The sequence below is a fragment of the Coregonus clupeaformis genome, chromosome 17, assembly GCF_020615455.1.
Source record: "Coregonus clupeaformis isolate EN_2021a chromosome 17, ASM2061545v1, whole genome shotgun sequence".
NCBI lineage: Eukaryota > Metazoa > Chordata > Actinopteri > Salmoniformes > Salmonidae > Coregonus > Coregonus clupeaformis.
The window spans coordinates 12,227,263-12,244,243 of NC_059208.1; the positions used below are offsets into that span (position 1 = coordinate 12,227,263).

The following is a 16,981-nucleotide window of genomic DNA, read 5'->3' on the forward strand; positions in this document are numbered from 1 at the left end:
TGTTGGTAGAACCTGAAGCCTCGCCTTAACAGTGCTCAGTGTCCTCGCCAATAGCAGCATTCTGGTACATGGGATGGTAGCTGGCGAGTGGGGGAAACAAGTTGTAGAGCTTGCCCATGACTATTCAATCAGGCTTGATATGATTGACATTTCCCCTCTGCCTGTGGTCATGAAGCTAGGGGCTGTGAGAGAAGTGGCTTTAGCAACGGTTCAACATCTGTTTGCCAATGTGCATATCCCACAGAAGGTTTGAAGGGAAATGAACAACAAAACTGTTCAAGTAGGGAGAAAGTTGCTATCCTTAAACACACACACCACCAGTGAAGTTATCTTTCTGAGCCAATAAGAGGGGGGTGTCCCAAACGGAGGATTTAAATATTTATAACCCAGTGTGAATATTCATAGTGTTCTTTGTGAAGTGTCAGAACACACACACACACACATACACACACACACACACACACACACATAGGGCATGTTCCTCAACTAAGGCGAGGCGATGCAACAACCAATGGGCGAACTCTGCCGTTTCACGCTGGGTTCATAGTCCAAAAACGTATCCAGAGACGGAAGAGGAAGCGAGACACCCCACTCAACGATTTTCTCTGGTTCAATGAAAGTCAATGAACTAAGTAGACCAGACCCAGCTCGGGTCATAACCTCAGAGCATGAATATAAAATGTTAATATCTTCGGATGTGAGTGATGAAAAAAAAAAAACGGCCTCGGTGACAATCATTTGAATAATTTTGTAATTTGACTTCTCTATGGGAATTGTCTTTCTCTGCCGTGATTCAGTTAAACTGCTGTACCGAAGCAATACTGTAGGTGCAGTCAAAAGCGTGCTTCCAGACTGGAACCCTGGGCCCTTGGTCTCAACAGCCGAGCTCATGCAGCTCATTGACCAAATTAATATTTGGCGGGAAAAAGGGAGCCGAGCACCAAGTTATGCTAATTACCTCCATCTACATGGGAGGTGTGAATTGCAGGCTAATACCACTGCCATGTGACAGGTAGCCTAGAATCCACAATAGCCTAGCCATTAGCCCAAACAAAGAAAATTATATTTGTGCATCCAGGTATACTTATATGGGTGAATCAATTTATTTTTATGACATAATTTCATATGATTTAATACGTTATTAACAAAGTATGTTCCATTTGAAGTATAAAACAAAAATAAACATTATTACATGAAACAAAACATTTAATAATTTTAAGACTACAGGAAATAGGTTTACCGCTATGTTAAACAACTGCAGTAATGGATGCGTTGGTTTTCAACAGCCTGGTGGCTATTGTAGTCTTTTGACTGTAGAAAAACAGGGATCTCTAAAGTTGTGCCAGGAGGCGCAGGCAGCATGCGAGGGCAGGAGGGGAAACTGCACAGACGCCTTTCCTAGTCGGTCTGGAACTCAACCATATACATAATCTACACAGCACACAAATGCACTCGAAACAGCAGTGTAGTTCATTGTATCTTTATTATTGTAATAATCGTCACTGATAAAGTTGAGAGACAGACAGGACAAGCAGAAACAGGTGGTTGGATATTAACATGCTCAGGTCTGATTGTGGCATTACACTTTGGCTTTAAAACAAACAGAAGGCACTTAAACAGAAGAGGATCAAGTTGTCTCTTAGACACAGATCTAGGATCAGTTACCCTTTATCCAATCCTATGGTTATGATGGGAAAGAAACACAAACCTGACCTTAGATCAGTGTCTAAGGGTAACTTTATCCTCCTCGCACATAAACATGAAAAGCAAAGGCACTTATGGAGGGGCGGGACTAGGGCAAGAGAGGGATCACTGATTGGTCAGATAATGTTTTGACTGATAGGGGCCAGCATGGTTTTAGTATTCAGCTAGGGCTGACTCAGAACATTACAGAAATGTTAGATAAGGTTCGGACCCCCCCCATCCGTGAATGAGTCCCTCTGTCGCCCAGGTAACAGTTCCCATGCCAACCACAGAGAGAAAGACAGGTAAAAAAAGAACAAGGAGAAAACAGCAATAAAAACCTTTCTTTGTGTTCTTGGTATTATTTAACACATCTTATAATTATCTTAAAGTAAAATATGAATACAGTTAATCAATTATACCATAATGGGACTGTCTGTATGCATGTAAGGATCAATATATGTACGGTATACTGTATGTGTGTTTGTGTGTTGATATCCGTGTCTAGCCTATGAGAGTATAATTATCATTACCTTTGGCTCTCTGCACCTTATAATAATAATAATAATAATAATAATTGGCTTTTTGATATTTGGACCATTCTCATATTGAAATCATTGGCTTTTCAGTTCAGTTCTACATAAACATACAGGGAATGTGATTGGCTTAGACAGGAGTGGGGAACACTGAGGAAGAGTGTAGTAGTGACACACACACACTGGCACACACAAACTTATCTTTGGACCTCTACTCCTTAGATAATTGGTTATAAAGAAGTAATGGGATAAGGACATGATGCATTCTCTCTGAGGAGGACCGAGGAAGACCATGAGGGTGGCGGTGATGAAGGAGGTCTCACTCGGACCAATCGTCATCGCCCATCTCCGAGGAGTCATCCTCACTGTCGCTGCACTCCACAGCAATACGGCGAGACAAGATGGCCGCCACGTCGTTGCCGTAGTTATCCTTCTTCTCCTGCTCTTTCTGTTCCTCCACCTTACGCAGGTTAAAACCTGCCAGAGAGAAAGGGAGGGAGAGAGAGGGGGGATTAGGGTGTGTCTGTATGTCTGTCTGTCTGTCTGTCTGTCTGTCTATAGAGATAAATATATATATGTCGTACCTTGCCGGATAGCCGACAGCAGGTCACTGTGAGCGTCAGCAGGGGCTTCTGGCTGAGCCTGGGTGGATTTAAGAGGAGGGGGAGGAGGGCCAGAAGAGGGGGGAGGAGGGCCTGGGGGAGGCGGAGGAGGAGGAGGAGGTGCGCCACCACCCTGGGGAAGAGAGGGGGAGGCGGTGGAGAGATGGAGGTCTGAGAGGAAGGAGGAGGTGGGGCAGGGGGGAGGGATAGGCGGAGGAAGAGAGAGGAGGGGGAGCAGGTGGGGAAGAGTCAAATCCAGAGGGGGGAGGAGGGGGAGGGATTCCGAAGCCAGCGGAGGGGGGAGGAGGAGGTGGGGCAGGGGGAGAGCCCAGGTTGGGCCGGGCGCCAATGGGAGCAGAAGAGGGCATGGGAGGGGCTGGAGGGGGGTGTGTGGGGCTCAGAACGCTGGTGCGCTTCTGGGTTGGTGCTCCGTACTGTCCGTCATGATACCTGCCAATGAGAGAGCAGGGGAAGGATTAAGGTCAGCGCACGGATTCTCCAAAACACAACTTTCGGCAAACGATTTTGTCCACTTGAGATGAAGGGTGTTGACTGGCGAGTAAATACTAATGCTAACAACGCTAAATTAGCATAACATATGTGTAAAAACGACAGTATATGCACAATTTAAATGTGCATACACTGCTCCACTCCATCCCTGTTACATACGTCATGTCTGGGGGTGGAGGGGGTAGGAAGTCGTCCGGGGCGGGGGGAGGGAGGGGGGAGCCAGGATCGAAGGCGTATGACCCTGTACTCTGGTCCAAACCATCAGGGGAGTAACAGCCTTCTCCTGAACCAATACTGCCATTCAGACCCTCAAGAGATTCTCTACATACAAAATGCACAAAAAAAAGAGTGAATATTTTCATCAATGACAACACAATTAAACAGTTTAAAACCATTCTATAGGACAACACTCTCCTGTACACACTCACGATCTCCCTCCCTCATATTCTCTTTCTCCTCACTCCACTTCATACACTCTCGCCCCACCCTCTTTCTCCTCTCTCCATTTCTCGCCCTGTTCTCATTCTCTCTCCTCTCTCACCCCATGTCATTCTTGGGCACCACAAACTCCTCCCCCATCTTGAGCCGTTCCCACTCATCCTTCCTGGTCTTGATCTTCCTGGGATTCAGAGTCCGCATATTCTGATTGTCCTTCTTCTCCTTCTACTCAGACAGAGAGATAAAGTGAGGGGGGTGACAAAGAGAGAGGAAAGGAGGGAGAGAGTGAGAGGAGCGAGAGAGAAAGAGATAGACAGGGAGGGAGAGAGACGGAGAGAGCGTGCGAGAGAGAGACAGAGAGAAAGACAGGGAAATAGAGAGAGAAAGAGAGAAACAACAGGAAAGGGCAATTTAACAGCGCTATAAGTGCACTTCCTTGTTTTGTTTAAGCAGGAGATGAGATGCATTTACCAACAGGCCGAAAACAAACTCCACTGTCTCATTGAAGGACGTGTGTGTGTGTGTAGACTAACAGGTGTAGACTAACAGTGAAATGCTTACTTACGGGCCCTTCCCCACAATGCAGAGAGAAACATAGAAACATAATAGAAAAATAATAACACGAGGAATAAATACACTGAGTAACGATAACTTGGTTATATACACGGGGTACCAGTACCCAGTTGACGTGCAGGGGTACGAGGCAATTGAGGTAGATATGTACAGTGCATTCAGAAAGTATTCAGACCCCTTCCCCACGTTTTGTTACGTTAGAGCCTTATTCTGAAATTGATTGAATTCATTTTTTCCCATTTTTTCCCTTATCAATCTACACACAATACCCCATAATGACAAAGCAAAAACAGGCTGTGTGCTTAGGGTCATTGTCCTGTTGGTAGGTGAACCTTCACCCCAGTCTCAGGTCCTGAGTGCTCTGGAGCAGGTTTTCATCAAGGATCTCTCTGTACTTTGCTCCGTTAATCTTTCCCTCGATCCTGACTAATCTCCCAGTCCCTTCCACTGAAAAACATCCCTACAGCATGATGCTGCCACCACCATGCTTCCCGGTAGGGATGGTGCCAGGTTTCCTCCAGACGTAACGCTTGGCATTCAGGCCAAAAAGTTGAATCTTGGTTTCATCAGATCAGAGAATCTTGTTTCTCATGGTCTGAGAGTCCTTAGGTGCATTTTGGCAAACTCCAAGCGGGCTGTCATGTGCCTTTTACTGAGGAGTGGCTTCTGTCTGGCCACTCTACCATAAAGGCCTGATTGGTGGAGTGCTGCAGAGATGGTTGTCCTGCTAGAAGGTTCTCCCATCTCCACAGAGGAACTCTGGAGCGTGACCATCGGGTTCTTGGTCACCTCCCTGATCAAAGTCCTTCTCACCGATTGCTCAGTTTGGCCGGGCGGCCAGCTCTAGGAAGAGTCTTTTACATTTACATTTTAGTCATTTAGCAGACGCTCTTATCCAGAGCGACTTACAGTTAGTGAATACATATTTTTTTTATACTGGCCCCCCGTGGGAATCGAACCCACAACCCTGGCGTTGCAAACGCCATGCTCTATCAACTGAGCTACATCCCTGCCGGCCATTCCCTCCCCTACCCTGGACGACGCTGGGCCAATTGTGCGCCGCCCATGAGTCTCCCGGTCGCGGTCGGCTGCGACAGAGCCTGGATTCGAACCAGGATCTCTAGTGGCACAGTTAGCACTGCGATGCAGTGCCTTAGACCACTGCGCCACTCAGGAGTACAGTCTTGGTGATTCCAAACTTCTTCGATTTAAGAATGATGGAGGCCACTGTGTTCTTGGGGACCTTCAATGCTGCAGAGATGTTTTGGTACCCTTCCCCAGATCTGTGCCTTGACAAAATCATGTCTCGGAGCTCTACGGACAATTCATTCGACCTCATGGCTAGGTTTTTGCTCTGACATGCACTGTCAACTGTGGGACCTTATATAGACAGGTGTGTGTCTTTCCAAATCATGTCCAATCAATTGAATTTACCACAGGTGGACTCCAATCAAGTTGTAGAAACATCCCAAGGATGATCAATGGAATCAGAATGCACCTTAGCTCAATTTCGAGTCTCATAGCAAAAGGTCTGAATACTTATGTAAATACGTTTTTTCTGTATTTTATTTTGTATAAATGTGCAAAACTTTCTAAAAACCTGTTTTTGCTTTGACATAATGGGGTATTGGGTATTGATGAGGAAAAAATGAAATTTAATCCATTTTAGATTAAGGCTGTAACGTAACAAAATGTGGAAAAAGGGAAGGGGTCTGAATACTTTCCGAATGCACTGTACATATACACTGAGTGTACAAAATATTTGGAACACCTTCCTAATATTGAGTTGCACCCCCTTTTGCCCTCAGAACAGCCTCAATTCGTCGAGGCATGACTCCACAAGGTGTCGAAAGCGTTCCACCGGGATACTGGCCCATGCTTCCCACAGTTGTGTCAAGTTGGCTGGATGTCCTTTGGATGGTGGACCATTCTTGCTACACACAGGAAACTGTTGAGCATGAAAATCCCAACAGCGTTGCAATTCTTGACACAGTCAAACTGGAGCGCCTGGCACCAACTAGCATACCCCGTTCAAAGGCACTTAAATCTTTTGTCTTGCCCATTCACCCTCTGAATGACACACATACACAATCTGTCTCAACTGTCTCAAAGGCTTAAAAATCCTTCTTTAACCGGTCTCCTCCCCTTCATCTAAACTGATTGAAGTGGATTCAACAGGTAACATCAATAAGGGATCATAGCTTTCACTTGGATTCACCTGGTCCGTCTATGTTATGGAAAGAGCATGTTTTGTACACTCAGTGTAGGTAGGGGTAAAGTTACTAGGCAACAGAATAGATAAACAATAGCAGCAGTGAATGTGATGAGTCAAAAGAGTTAGTCAATGCAGATAGTCCGGGTAGCTATTTGGTTAAATATTTGTCAGTCTTATGGCTTGGGGGTAGAAGCTGTTCACGGTTCTGTTGGTTCCAGACTTGGTGCATCCGTACTGCTTGCTGTGCGGTAGCAGAGAGAACAGTCTATGACTTGGGTGCCTAGAGTCTTTGACAATTTTTAGGGCCTTCCTTTCACACTGCCTGATATAGAGGTCCTGGATGGCAGGGAGCTCGGCCCCAGTGATGTACTGGGCCGTACGCACAACCCTCTGTAGCGCCTTGCTGCCGGATGCCAAGCAGTTGCCATACTAAGCTATAATGAAGACAGTCAAGAAGCTCTCAATGGAGCATCCTTTTTGAGGATCTGAGGGCCAATGCCAAATCTTTACCATTGTCGTGCCTTCTTCACGACTGTGTTGGTGTGTGTGGATCATGTTAATTCATTAGTGATGTGGACACTGAGGAACTTGAAGCCCTCAACCCACTCCACTGATGTGGATGGGGGCCTGCTCCGTCCTCAGTTTCCTGTAGTCCACGATCAGCTCCTTTGTCCTGCTGATGTTGAGGGAGACGTTGTTGTCCTCGGACCACACAGTGATCAGGCCTACCAGTTCTGTCGTCAGCAAACTTAATTGTGTTGGAGTCGTGGGTGAACAGGGAGTACAGGAGGGGACTAAAGGCGTCCACATGCTTCACCGCCGAAACAGTTCAGAAGAGATTGTGTATATATTATGACAACATTTTGTGCCATTTTTGTTTGTAAGTTTTCGGCTACCGACTTCGGGCACACACAAAAGAATCTAGAGGCAAGCCGAAGTCGGTAGCCATAGTCGGTAGCCGAAGTCGGTAGCCGAAGTCTACGCCCCTTCGTCTGTGATTGGTCAACAGTAGGGATTCTTCAATAAAATATTTGTTGTCATTCAATGAGAGATGACTCGTTTTCATGCACATTCTTTCATTGCGAAATAATGCACCAAACACTTGGATGTAAAATTGCGCGACTAAGATCTCCTTGGCAAAAACATAAAAATTAATGACAGATTTCTTGAGTTGATTGAGATTAATTAATAAGACTATTTTGAGAAAGTGTATACTGGCTACGGCGTCTCAAAATGGACAAACAGTACCGTAGGTCTTTTAAGGGAGTATGCAAGCACACTTGTTCGGGCCAGCCGAACTGAAGTTTGCTGACGCCTTAAGCACGCACCACTGAGGGGCCCCCCGTGTTCAGGATCAGCGTGGCAGATGTGCTGTTACCTACCCTCACCACCTTGGGGCGACCCGTCAGGAAGTCCAAGATTCAGTTGCTAAATGTAAATGTAATGTTGGGGTGAATTGGAGTGGGTCCAGGATGTCTGGGATGATGGTGTTGATGTAAGCCATGACCAGCCTTTCAAAGTATTTAATGGCTACAGATGTGAGTGCTATGGGCCGATAGACAGGTTACTTTGGCAGTCTTTGGTCTCCTTGAGTCAGGGAGAGGTTGAAAATATCAGTGAAGACACTTAACAGCTGGTCAGCGCATGCTCTGAATACGTGTCCTGGTAATCCTTCTGGCCCTACAACCTTGTGAATGTTAACCTGTTTTAAGGTCTTACTCACATCGGCTATGGACAACGAGATCACACAGTTGTCCGGAACAGCTGGTTGCATGATTCAGTGTTGCTTGCCTCAACGCAAGCATAGAAGGCATTTAACTCGTCTGGTAGGCTCACGTCACTGAGCAGCTGGGTTTCCCTTTGTAATCTGTGATAGTTTGTAAGCCCTGCCACATCCGACGAGCGTCAGAGCCGGAGTAGTAGGATTCGATCGTAGTCCTGTATTTACGCTTTGCCTGTTTGATGGCTCGTCGGAAGTCTTAGCAGGATTTCTTATAAGTGTCCGGATTAGTGCCCCACTCCTTGAAAGCTGCAGCTCTATCCTTTAGCTCAGTATGGATGTTGCCTGTAATCCATGGCTTCTGGTTGGGATATGTACGTACGGTCACTGTTGGGACGACGTTGTTGATGTACTTATTAATGAAGCTGGTGACTGATGTGTTTGAGTTTTTGCATGTAAGCAGGAATCAGGAGGATAGAGTTATGGTCAGATTTGCCAAAGGGAGGGTGAGGGAGAGCCTTGTATGCGTTTCTGTGTGTGGAGTAAAGGTGATCTAGAGTTTTGTCGCCTGTAGTTGCACAGCTGACATGCTGGTAAAAATTTTGTAAAACGGATGTCAGATTTCAGTTTCCCTGCATTAAAATCACTGGCCACGAGAAGCGCTGACTATGGATGTGCATTTTCTTGTTTGCTTATGGCCCTGTACAGCTTGTTGAGTATGGTCTTAGTGACAGTAAATAGTATGGTCTGCAGCTTATCATGAGGTATTCTAACTCAGGCGACAAAAACTCAAGACTTCCTTAATATTAAAGATTGCGCACCAGCTGTTGTTAATAAAGATACACACCCCTCCCCTCTTCGTCTTAACCGAGGCTACTGTCTGGTCTAGACAATGGATTGAAAAAACAGCGTCGTTGTTCAGCCACGACTCCGAGAAACATAGAATATTACAGTTCCTCAGGTCCCGTTGATAGGATAGTCTCCAACGGTGCACGTCCAGTTTTTTCATCTTGTGACTGTACGTTCGCTTATAGAACGGAGGGTAGAGGCGTTTTATTTGCTCGCCAACGTAGTCTCTTCTACCTCTCTTGCGCCGGCACTTCCTCTTTCGAGTCCCGGGGATTAAGGCCTGGTCCGGAGTAAGCAGAACGGCCAGAGCTGCCGAATCATAAAAGTAGAAATTGTCATCCAAATCAAGGTTAGTGATCGGCGTTCTGATGAAATGATAGCGGAGACATGCTGTACAAAAAAAGTTAAGATCAGCATAAAAAACAACACAAAATATCAAAATTGGTCAGGAGCCCGTAAAACGGTTGCTATCCTCTGCAGCGCCATCTTACTGTGTGTGTATGTTACCCTGTGTTTACCCTGTGTTTGCGTCTCTCCTTCATGATATCCTTGGTGTCCTGCAGCATCTTCTCCTTCCACAGATCAAAGAAGTAGGAGGGATCCGTGTAGAACTTCAGAGCATCCTTACCATCATCCCTAGACATGACAACAACAGACAATATTAGTGTGTGTGTGTGTATGTGTGTGTGTGTCTGTGTGTGTGTGTGTGTACCTGTACTGGCTGAGGTTGTTGAGTGGTGGAGGTGGGTTGCAGGTCAGATAGGTCTCCTGTACAGGCAGTGGTAGAGAGGGTCTACAGAACAACTGCTGGTCCTGAGTCAGATTACTATGAAACGCTTTCTTCTGGGTGATGGCCTGCAGAGAGACTGAGAGAGAGATGGAGGGAGGAGGGAGGGTGGAGAGAGAGATGGAGGGTGGGGAGAGGTGGAGAGAGAGCGTGATATGGAGAGAGAGAGGTGAAGAGAGCGAGATGGAGAGAGAGAGAGAGATAGGTGGAGAGAGAGAGAGGGTTAGTATTCCTTTTGTTTGAGTCAAAAGTATACAGTATGTGGCAGTATGTGTTGCATTACATTATACTTAAAGTCTACTGAATTCTGACTTTGAATACTAAATACAAGGCACTGTTTGCATGTAACATAAAGCGGTTTTCCCGGACACAGGTTGAGCCTAATTATGAACTAAAGATCATGTTCAATGAATATTCTCCATTTAAATTGCTTTTAAGTCTAATAGGCTTAATCGGCATGCGGGAAACCCCCCCATGGTGTATACTGTCAGTCTCTTACCCTCCTCCTCTTTAGGGTCGAGCTGGGTGACTTTGACCTGTAGACGGTCCACTCTCTCTCCCAGTGTGTTCACCCTGACAGCAAATGTCCCCGCCTGCACAAACAGCTCTCCAAACACATCCTCCGCATACTTACCTACACACACACACACACACACACACACACACACACACAATGTATATTATAGCCTAAATACATAGTGTACAAAACATTATGAACACCTGCTCTTTCCATGATAGACTGACCAGGTGAATCCAGGTGAAAGCTATGATCACTTATTGATGTCACTTGTTAATAATAATAATAATAATAATAATAATAATAATAAGCCATTTAGCAGATGCTTTTATCCAAAGCGACTTACAGTCATGTGTGCATACATTTTTACGTATGGGTGGTCCCGGGGATCGAACCCACTACCCTGGCGTTACAAGCGCCATGCTCTACCAATTGAGCTCCAGAGGACCACAATTGTTAAATCCACTTCAAATCAGTGTAGATGAAGGGGAGGAGACAGGTTAAAGAAGGATTTTTAAGCCTTGAGACAATTGAGACATGGATTGTGTATGTGTGCCATTCAGAGGGTGAATGGGCAAAACAAAATATTTAAGTGCCTTTGAACGGGAGTATGGTAGCAGGTGAGGCTGTTCTGAGGGCAAAAGGAACTCCATATTAGGAAGGTGTTGTTAATATTTTGTACACTCAGTGTATATACACATAATTAAATAATAATAATAATAATAATTAGTCATTTAGCAGACGCTCTTATCCAGAGCGACTTACAGGAGCAATTAGGGTTAAGTGCCTTGCTCAAGGGCACATCGACAGATTTTTCACCTAGTCGTCTCGGGGATTAGAACCAGAGACCTTTCGGTTACTGGCACAACGCTCTTAACCACTAAGCTACCTGCCGCCGATTGATTACATATGAGACACACACTTGCAATTTACACACACAATCTCATATTACAATACACATGCACTTCCCTAGGTATAAACTCACACACCACACGCAGAGTGAGTAACTTACTGAGGCTGCCTAGCTGGCGTATGATGTTGGCGAGGCTAATGTTGGTGACACACTCCAGCTCACTGCGGATGGTGTTGGGGATCGTCTGGCGGCACACATGACGAGGCTCGATGTTCCTCGTCACCAATGGCATTCTGGGACGGGAGGGGGAACGGGGGGCTTCCCTGGAGAGGGGGGGGGGGGTTAGGGAGCACGTGAGAAAGGCAGACAGACAGATTGAGACAGACGCATGGCCGGACAGACACACACCTAGCACCATTCAAATAGAGAAGACATACCCAATTCTAGGACTGACCCCATTTAGTCGACTGGTCGATTGTTTGGTTGATAGGCTGTTGGTCGACCAAGTATTTTTGTCAAGCAGTCAGCTGAGCACAAGACACCAGTCTGATTGTGGACTAATCCATTGTGGAGGCTGTGGGGATGTCACAGTCCATCACTCTATGACATGTGCTACTGAAATTGTACTTGGTTTTATTATGTAAGAACAATGGTGCAACACTAATAAAAATAATATTATTTTATAACAAATGAGCTTTCTCCCGCGTTGGATAGCGGTCCGCTGTCTGTGGTTCTGAAACATCAGTGCGCTGTTGAATTGGCTGGCGCCTTTTCCTAGACCATGTTGCTATGTGCATAATAGGAAAGTTAACCAGCATATTGGTGTTGAGAACAATGTGGAGGAGGCAGCAGCGGAGTGAGGAGACGAGAAAACGGCCTTTGCCTTGATTGTCTAAAGTGAAGAGAGATGAAACCCCAACGTAAATAGGTCTATAATCAATAGCCTAACTGTTAAATGTGCCTGACTTTATAAATCATCCGATTTATATATCTACAGAATATATCTATATATCTACACTCATATATATCTACAGAAATAAGACAAATCCTGCTTCTGTTGCCTGTTGGAGTGTTTGCTTAATAGCCTGTTTCCGTGAGCTCCAAGCCTTATGCAACCACAACATGTCGGAAAAAGCAATTTGACAAATATGTCTGTTTTTAATCTTTGCTATGCTGTAATAAAGGCTTTACGCTTTCTTTCCATTACAACAGCCTCTCTGGTATTACTTATAATTTATTTAGTGTTGTTTACACTGTTCCAAATGGTCAGAAAAATTATAATATTGTAATCTAACAGCACCTGTTTGTCACAAATAATCCGCATGCAGCTCTCACTCCTATACCCTCCTTTTTCTTGATCTTCTCCTTCTTATTATTACAATTATTATTATGATCATTATAATAATACATAATGTCATTATCATTAGTAGGCTTAGTATAGCAGCCTTGTATAACCACTATCGAGCTGTAGGCCTACTTAGGCCTATATGTCAATATATAGGCTACTGTACCAATCAATCATTCATTCGTTCATGTCATCACACAGCATATGAGTCATTCATGATTTGAAATGCAATTAAGCATTTTTGTAATAAAATGAAGTAACAAAGGAAGCATTGAATAATTAGCCTAAACAATAATATAAACGACTGTTTTTAGTCTTTGCTCTTATAAATGTATCTAGTGTTGTTTACACTGTTCCAAATGGTCCGGGATAAAAAAAATATTGTAATCTAACAGCACCTGTTTGGCATACATAATATGCACGGCTATGCAGCGCTTTCTCCTTGCATTCCTTCTTTTTCTTGCTCTCCAGTAGTTTCCACAACTAAGTCTAATTTCTTCCACACATCTGACTTCCCCTTTCCCGTCTGAGCAAGAAACAACTACAGACCAGTATCCCTTCTTTCTTTTCTCTCCAAAACTATTGAGTGTGTCGTCTTTAGCCAACTCTCTTGCTATCTCTCTCAGAATGACCTTCTTGATCCAAACCAGTCAGGTTTCAAGACTGGTCATTCAACTGAGACTGCTCTTCTCTGTGTCACGGAGGCTCTCCGCACTGCTAAAGCTAACTCTCTCTCCTCTGCTCTTGTCCTTCTAGACCTGTCTGCTGCCTTTGATACTGTGAACCATCAGATCCTCCTCTCCACCCTCTCCGAGCTGGGCATCTCCGGCGCTGCTCACTCTTGGATTGCGTCCTACCTGACCGGTCGCTCCTACCAAGTGGCGTGGCGAGAAGCTGTCTCCGCACCACGTGCTCTCACCACTGGTGTCCCCCAGGGCTCGGTTCTAGGCCCTCTCCTATTCTCGCTATACACCAAGTCACTTGGCTCTGTCATATCCTCACACGGCCTCTCCTATCATTGCTACGCAGACGACACACAACTAATCTTCTCCTTTCCCCCTTCTGATAACCAGGTGGCGAATCGCATCTCTGCATGTCTGGCAGACATATCAGTATGGATGACGGATCACCACCTCAAGCTGAACCTTGGCAAGACAGAGCTGCTCTTCCTCCCGGGGAAGGACTGCCCGTTCCATGATCTCGCCATCACGGTTGACAACTCCATTGTGTCCTCCTCCCAGAGTGCGAAGAGCCTTGGCGTGACCCTGGACAACACCCTGTCGTTCTCCGCTAACATCAAGGCGGTGACCCGATCCTGTAGGTTCATGCTCTACAACATTCGGAGAGTACGACCCTGCCTTACACAGGAAGCGGCACAGGTCCTAATCCAGGCACTTGTCATCTCCCGTCTGGATTACTGCAACTCGCTGTTGGCTGGGCTCCCTGCCTGTGCCATTAAACCCCTACAACTCATCCAGAATGCCGCAGCCCGTCTGGTGTTCAACCTTCCCAAGTTCTCTCACGTCACCCCGCTCCTCCGCACACTCCACTGGCTTCCAGTTGAAGCTTGCATCTGCTACAAGACCATGGTGCTTGCCTACAGAGCTGTGAGGGGAACTGCACCTCCGTACCTTCAGGCTCTGATCAGTCCCTACACCCAAACGAGGGCATTGCGTTCATCCACCTCTGGCCTGCTGGCTCCCCTACCTCTGCGGAAGCACAGTTCCCGCTCCGCCCAGTCAAAACTGTTCGCTGCTCTGGCACCCCAATGGTGGAACAAGCTCCCTCACGACGCCAGGACAGCAGAGTCACTCACCACCTTCCGGAGACATTTGAAACCCCACCTCTTTAAGGAATACCTGGGATAGGATAAAGTAATCCTTCTACCCCCCCCCCAAAAAAAAAAACATTGTAAAGTGGTTATCCCACTGGCTATAAGGTGAATGAACCAATTTGTAAGTCGCTCTGGATAAGAGCGTCTGCTAAATGACGTAAATGTAAATGAGAACTTGTTCTCAACTGACTTACCTGGTTAAATAAAGGTGAAATTACAAAATTACAAAATTAAAGTACTGCAGTGCATCTCCTCCTCATGGACTGCACCAGATTTGCCAGTTCTTGCTGTGAGATGTTACCCCACTCTTCCACCAAGGCACCTGCAAGTTCCTGGACATTTCTGGGGGAATGGCCCTAACCCTCACCCTCCGATCCAACAGGTCCCAGACGTGCTCAATGGGATTGAGATCCGGGCTCTTCGCTGGCCATGACAGAACACTGACATTCCTGTCTTGCAGGAAATCACACACAGAACTCTGCCACTATATGAGTTTACAAGTGACCTTGTTTCCCTTGCAAACTTGCTTCAGTGAAGCCTCCGTTTAACAGAAAGAATAGCAGAGCCCCGTTTAGTGTAAATGGAATTGGCTATTACTATGACTGGTGGCATTGTCATGCTGGAGGGTCATGTCAGGATGAGCCTGCAGGAAGGGTACCACATGAGGGAGGAGGATGTCTTCCCTGTAACGCACAGCGTTGAGATTGCCTGCAATGACCACAAGCTCAGTCCGATGATGCTGTGACACACCGCCCCAGACTATGACGGACCCTCCACGTCCAAATCGATCCCGCTCCAGAGTACAGGCCTCGGTGTAACCCTCATTCCTTCGACGATAAACGTGAATCCGACCATCACCCCTGGTGAGACAAAACCGTGACTCGTCAGGTGAAGAGCACTTTTTGCCAGTCCTGTCTGGTCCAGCGACGGTGGGTTTGTGCCCATAGGCGACATATTTGACGGTGATGTCTGGTGAGGACCTGCCTTACAACAGGCCTACAAGCCCTCAGTCCAGCCTCTCTCAGCCTATTGCGGACAGTCTGAGCACTGATGGAGGGATTGTGCGTTCCTGGTGTAGCTCGGGCAGTTGTTGTTGCCATCCTGTATCTGTCCCGCAGGTGTGATGTTCGGATGTACCGATCCTGTGCAGGTGTTGTTACACGTGGTCTGCCACTGCGAGGACAATCAGCTGTCCGTCCTGTCTCCCTGTAGCGCTGTCTTAGGCGTCTCACAGTACGGACATTGCAATTTATTGCCCTGGCCACATCTGCAGTCCTCATGCCTCCTTGCAGCATGCCTAAGGCACTTTCATGCAGATCAGCAGGGACCCTGGGCATCTTTCTTTTGGTGTTTTTCAGAGTCAGTAGAAAGGTCTCTTTAGTGTCCTAAGTTTTCTTAACTGTGACCTTAATTGCCTACCGTCTGTAAGCTGTTAGTGTCTTAGCGACTGTTCCACAGGTGCATGTTCATTAATTGTTTATGGTTCATTGAACAAGCATGGGAAACGGTGTTTAAACCCTTTACAATTAAGATCTGTAAAGTTATTTGGATTTATTTATTATCTTTGAAAGACAGGGTCCTGAAAAAGGGACGTTTCTTTTTTTGCTGAGTTTATATGTTTCCGTAATGGGACCATCAACTTTAGCACCAGAATACTGTAATGCACCTGGCAGCCCCACGTCGCGCTAGTCAACACCAACTCCCTTTATAACACAGCCTAATGGAATTATCCTCGGCTTTTCAAATAAAGTGATTTTTTTTTTATCCAGTCTATAAACTATGCAGCGCTTCTATTGAGTTAAAATTTGCCAACTGTCTAGCAGAGTAAAGTAGCTAGCTTTACAAGTGCATTTAACTTGACAGGCAAGCTCATTGGTCCATTGGTTTAATTAATATTTACTCGTTGATTAAAAGGTTTGGGTGTGATGTAAACACGAAAAACGCCCTTCCCTGACCAAACAAAGTTAAAGTAGTGAGATGATCCCTGATGTTCCATTGCCCAAACTATGTAGCAGAGAGATTGAAATATTTTACCTACCAACACCCTACTACCCCCACAGTGGAATACACCGGTGAGTCACAACTTCACTTTTACACTGACACAACAAACAAGAAAGCCTATCCCAACTCTGTGCCTGAGAAATAATTAATTTCCCAAGATAGAACTCGTCTAAATGAGAGCTGTTTTAAGTCGTAAGCATATAAACACACTCAGAAACTACATTACAATAATCAGGGCGAGGGTAGCTGACATAAAACTTCGGCTCTCGGCCTTGTCAGTTTAGCAGGAAGTAAAGTTGAAAGCGCCCCTCATTATGTCCGAAAATCTTCGGGAAAACCTATTCTTATTTAGTAACTTCAGAAAAAGGCGCTAAATAAGCACTGATCGCTTACCGTCAACCGTAGAATCAGCCAAATCAGTCTTGTTGTTGCCTAGTTGTTTATACTTTTCTGAGTGTTTCAGTAGAAACAAAAAGTATGGTTTACTGTAAACCGGAGGGGGGGGGGACTTGAGAGAA

General features: G+C 45.8%; 1 protein-coding gene across 1 annotated transcript; it reads right to left on the reverse strand.

Moving 5' to 3' along the window:
* Positions 1–1,464: 1,464 nt before the first annotated feature.
* Positions 1,465–16,971, reverse strand: wasf2 (WASP family member 2). Its single transcript, XM_041903433.2, is given in 11 exon segments — positions 1,465–2,696; positions 2,804–2,968; positions 2,971–3,024; positions 3,027–3,271; positions 3,491–3,652; positions 3,873–3,994; positions 9,645–9,762; positions 9,839–9,992; positions 10,413–10,547; positions 11,443–11,606; positions 16,857–16,971. Coding segments are annotated over 10 exon segments (1,446 nt in total). The 5' UTR covers positions 11,576–11,606; positions 16,857–16,971; the 3' UTR covers positions 1,465–2,538.
* Positions 16,972–16,981: the final 10 nt, after the last annotated feature.